Source organism: Oratosquilla oratoria, chromosome 30 (assembly GCF_046742065.1).
Source record: "Oratosquilla oratoria isolate Oo_2021 chromosome 30, ASM4674206v1, whole genome shotgun sequence".
Taxonomy (NCBI): Eukaryota; Metazoa; Arthropoda; class Malacostraca; order Stomatopoda; family Squillidae; genus Oratosquilla; species Oratosquilla oratoria.
The window spans coordinates 9950033-9955632 of record NC_134806.1 but is presented as its reverse complement, the minus strand read 5'-3'; the positions used below and the strand labels follow the sequence as shown (position 1 = coordinate 9955632).

General features: G+C 36.7%; 1 protein-coding gene across 1 annotated transcript; it reads right to left on the bottom strand.

The window, feature by feature from the left end:
• Positions 1-1283: 1283 nt before the first annotated feature.
• On the bottom strand, positions 1284-5157 carry Aduk (unc-51 like kinase 3 homolog Aduk). Its single transcript, XM_076212559.1, has one exon. It carries the CDS (start codon positions 5053-5055, stop codon positions 3586-3588), a length of 1470 nt encoding a protein of 489 aa, XP_076068674.1. The 5' UTR covers positions 5056-5157; the 3' UTR covers positions 1284-3585.
• Positions 5158-5600: the final 443 nt, after the last annotated feature.

The window sequence follows — 5600 nt, the reverse complement described above, 5'->3', positions numbered from 1 at the left end:
GATTCAGACAAGGACGATCATGCGTCACCAATTTAATATGTTTCTATTCAAGGCTAATAGATATAATACAAGAAAGAGATGGATGGGCTGATTGTGCATTCCTAGACCTAAAAAAAGCTTTTGACAAAGTACCACATAAGAAGTTGCTTAAGAAATTAAAATATGAAGGAGGAATACAAGGTAAATTGCTAAATTGGATGGAAGACTTTTTGCAAGAAAGAAAAATGAGAGTAGTGATAAGAGACCAGCACTCAAAATGGAATGAAGTAATAAGCGGTGTCCCGCAGGGAACAGTTCTGGCCCCAATAATGTTTGCTATATATATTAATGATATGGATGAAGGAATTGAAAGCTATATGAGCTTCTTTGCAGATGATGCAAAACTACTGAAAAGAGTGAAAACTGAAGAAGATTGTGAATCACTACAGAGAGATCTAAATAAAGTACAAGAATGGAGTAGGAAGTGGGAGATGGAGTTCAATACAAAAAAGTGTAGTATAATGGAATTTGGAAAAAGCAAAAACAGAATAACAGGATCATATAATTTGGGAGAAGAAGGAATAAAAAAAGTAGAAAATGAGAAGGACCTGGGAGTCATTGTTATGAATAATATGTCACCTGAGAAACATATAAATAAGATTTTTGGAGAAACTTATAATTTAATAAGAACAATCAAAGTTGCATTTACATACCTGGATGAAGAAATGGTGAAGAAAATCCTAATCACCCTGATAAGACCAAGATTGGAATATGCAGCAACGATATGGTCACCAAGTACAAAAAAATGTATAAAAAAACTTGAAAGAATACAAAGAGCAATTACAAAATTGGCACCAACACTCTCAAAACTATCATATGAAGAGAGACTACAAAAACTTAAACTACAGACACTAGAGCAAAGAAGAGAGAGAGGAGATTTGATAGCTATTTACAGAATCATGAAAGGCATAGAAATTACTGATAGAGAGAATCTGATAAAATGGGATGACAGAAATACAAGAGGACACGGAAAGAAAATAAAAAAAGACAGCTATAGAAGAGATTTGAAAAAGAACAGCTTTCCTCAGAGAGTAATAGACAGTTGGAACAAGTTAGATGAGAAAGTGGTGTGTGCAAAAACAATACATGAATTTAAAAATAGTTTAGATAAAATGAGATATGAAGACGGGACCCCACGAGCATAGCTCCCCTTCCCGTAAAATACAACTAGGTAAATACATATATATATATATATATATATATATATATATATATATATATATATTTATATATAGATATATATATATAATACTATGGTATAAGTTAATAACTAACCAGTCCACTATTACTGCACCTCCCTTCTTCAGACACTCCACATGACACCTATCACTGACTAGCGAGGTTGTTTAATGTGTGTCTAAGGAGGGAAAAGGGGGCAAATGTAAATATAGTAGTTTCTGAGGGATCAGTTTGCTGATTGTAGTTCGGAAGGATTATGGAAGGGTTTTAATTGAGAGGATTAGAAGAGAAACCGAGGGAGTAATTGGTGAGGAACAGTGTAGGTTTAGGAAAGGTAAGGGTTGTGTGGATCAGATTTTTGTGGTAAGACAGATATGTGAGAAAGCTTTAGCAAAAGATATGGATGTTTTTTGGTCCTTCATGGATTTAGAAAAAGATTATGACAGGGTAGACAGGATGTCACTGTGGGAGGTTTTGCTGATATATGGGATTAGGGGAAAGCTGTTCAGGGCAGTTTAAGAGTTTTTACAAGAGTAGTAGAGCTGTGTCAGAATGGGAAATGGAGAGAGTGAGTGGTCTGAGGTAAAGGTGGAACTGCATCAGGAATGAGTCATGCCGCCATGGCTGTTTCATGTGTACATGGATGGGGTGGTGTGGGAGGTAAAGGCAAGAGTAATGAGCAGGGGACTGAAGATGGTTAAAGAAAATGGAGAGTCAGTTGTTTGCTGACGACACTTCACTTGTGTCAGGGTCAGAGGAGTGATTATGGGAGCTAGTGACAGAGTTTGGGAAGGTATGCAATAGGAGGAAGTTGAAGGTAAATGTGGGTAAAGGGTGATGAGATGTACAAGGGTAGAGGATGGCAGTGATTTGGAAGTCTAAAGGGAGAGAGGCTGTAGGAAGTGGACAGCTTTAGGTATTTGGGGTTGCATGTGGCAAGAAAGGGAGGAGCGGAGGTGGAGGTAAATTGCAGATTACGAGAAACAAGTACAGTATATGCTTTGGGGGATTAAAAATTGTTATGAGAAATAGGCATCCAGGAATGGATGCAGAGGATATTGTAAAGTGGGGTGATTGTACTGATGGCACTGCATGGGACAGAAACTTGAAATTTAAGACAGGCAGCGAAGTTTAAATGTGTTTGAGTGAGAAATGAAGAGGTGAGGAGGAGAATGGGAGTGTAAAAGGAGATGGGAGATAGGGCTGATGAAAGAGTATTGGGATGGTTTAGACACATGGAGAGAAAGAGCAATGAAATATTTGTAAAAGCAGTGTCGAAAGCAGTAGAGGGAGTGAACTTGAGGCGACAACTGAGGATGAGATAGATGGGGTGAAGGGGCCATTCAACAAGAAGGAAATGTCTGTTGTGAAAGGAAGGGAGAAGGCAGGAGATAGGGATGAGTGGAGTGACTGTGTATAGATTATAATGTTATGCAAGGATGGGATGGAGGGGGGTAAGGGGTGCTTATATGCGAACAATATTTTGACACAGCCCAAAGAAATTTTTCCCCATCTTCTCTTTTTCTGCAAGAGGGGACAGAGGGTGGGGGTGAGGGGGTTGCTGATTAAGTGAAGTGTCCTTGCTGTGGATGTGCTGCGTCTTGCTGCATTGCCTCTGACATAGGGCGGTGGGTGAGACACTGGGATGACCCATCATTCATGAGGAGCTAAGATGAGAGGGAGGAAAGAGTGGTGGATGTGAGTGGAATGAGTGGGAGTAGGTATGTGCCTTTAACTTGGCTACCTACCTTATAAAGGGGAAAAAGCTCTTGGCATATTTAGACAGAAATAAACAATGAAAATAGCATTACTTAATTTTCAACATAACATCCCTGTATATCATCTAAACTAGTCTATCAACAAATCTTGCAATTTGCTTATAACTGCAAAAGACACATTAATGAGAAAAAAGTCTTTCATGCTAAGAAGTTAAGAGGGAACATTCAAAAGGAGGTTAAGGGTAAATTCTACTTTTTTTATATGCTGCTCTGAGCAAAATATTAGACTCTCTACCATATATCTACTAAATACTGATATACATTTGGCCAAACAATACATCTTAACCTTTACCAAACAAGTATAAATATATATAAATTCATTTAAAAATCAGCTTTAGGGACTGCTATGATTTATTTTTGGCAAGTTCTCTTGAAAAGATTGGCACTGTCTATGAAATTTCCAGTTAATCAAGTTATTTCTGTGCCTTCAAAATAAATACATTTGATAGTTCTTCAAGTGACAGTACAAAATATAACAAACTCATAATGAATATTTAAAACCTAACAATGAATATTCCTTATAAAGTTGAATAGTTGTAAAACTGGCCTCTAATAAATATAAATTAATTATTCTTGTGCAGTGCACTTGTCATTGAATGCAACACTGCTTTTCATATTCCCCTTCCAAAAGAGTTGTTGATGTTAACTCTTCCTTAGCATTCACTGATGATGCTCCTGAATTACAATCATTCAGCTTTCCTTTTACCAACTCAGCCCTTCTCATCCATTTTTCAATCACCCCAAGTAAAAGTTCTCTTCTTTTACCCTTTGGCTCATTCTGAAGCAAGTTCATCAGACTTCCTAGAGCAAGTTGATACTTCTCTAAGGCAGTTCCATAACTCTTCTCTTGCTCATACTGCTCCCCAGAAAGAGCTATGTCTACTGCAGATTTTATTTGAGGAGTTGCACTAGACATGTGAAGTAGTTCTTCGACAACACTGTTGCTGGATAGTCTGGAAAAAATTTTTCCACCACTTTCCGCTTCTTTGATCTTAGTAATAGCTTCATCACCACATTTAATGATTCTTTGGAGCTCCTCAGTCCTTGACATATATTCTCTCACCTTACGTCTAATATTCAATTTTCTACTTGCATCATTTTCAACATGAAGCAAAGGCACCAGGTATTGAAGACCACTGATATAGCACTGAAAAGCTTCTTCAAACTGCTGTGCTGCATCAAGACTTGTAGCCATAGTGAGGAGTTCCATTGCTCTCTCTTGACTCTCTGGTCCTGGTTTATGTTCCAAATCAATGAATGAATGTTTAAAGAAGTCATCAAAATCTATGCGATTACTTGGGTCCCTTTGTAGACATCTTGTTAAAAGATCAGCACATTCTTTTGAAATATTTGAACCATATGGAATTGTAATGGGCTTCTCTGTTTGTATCTTCTCACTCAGTTCTTTAAAAGTTTTGGATGAATATGGTGCATGTCCAAACAAACATTCATATAATATAACCCCAACAGACCACAAATCCACTTTAGCATCATAAGAATGCTTCAGGAGAATCTCTGGTGCCATATACAGTGGACTTCCTTTGATAGCACAATTTACTTCTTCCTCTTGTAGATGTTGTGCTAAGCCAAAATCACCAATCTTCAGCACAGGGTTTTTCTTTGATGACAGTAATATATTTTGTGGTTTTAGATCCAAGTGGCTAATGTTTTTTTCTCGCATATACTGAAGGGCACAGGCAAGTTGCTGAAGAAAACGACTACATATTGACTCTGGTAACCTTTGCCTTGAGCGTATGAAGTTTGACAGATCACCACCACTGCAGTACTCCATAACTACATATATATAATTGTCGTCCCACATAAAATTCTTCATTTCGACAATATTTTCATGTTTCAGGTTCTTGAGGAGTTCAATTTCTGTTACTAGGTTATTTACAGAAGTCGAAGATAAGTTAGCTTTGCGAACGCACTTAATAGCTACGACTTCTCTTTTTGTCGACTGTGAAAAGGCTTTATATACATCTGCAAAAGTTCCAGAGCCAAGTTTCTCTCCCATTACATACCCTGAAGCCTGGGGTTTAATTACAACTGATGACATTTTGAATCTTGCTCCAAGTAAGTAAGTAAATGACAAGTCTCATGACAGCTTTTCACCGAGGTATTTTTGTTTACACATAGACTGCACCATTCGAGTACGGAAGAAAAGTTGACACGGAAATCACACTAAATAACTAGAAATATGCCATGTTATATAATAATAATAATTTTCATTTCAACTTAACCCCAAAATATATATTAACTTACAGACCCTAGGTGTAGCTTTCACCTGGTTTAATTTGTAAATAAATGAACCTCGTCTTTTTTATGATCTTGCCATATATTCAATTCTATTTTCATATCATCGAATGTGAAAGATTAGTCTTTAATTATTGGAGTTTCTGTTCCGTTTTCTAACTATGAATTTAAAATTAAACTTGATAATTTAAAAGTAAAAACTAAAAAGAAATGTTATAACAGAAATTATTGCAACAGTTGCAATCAATCTCGCAAAATTGTACTGGTAAGTTATACTAAGTTGTCTCCTTTCAGGCGGCCCCCTTTATTTGATCTTATTCATTTCATTTTATCATCCTTTATTTTAAT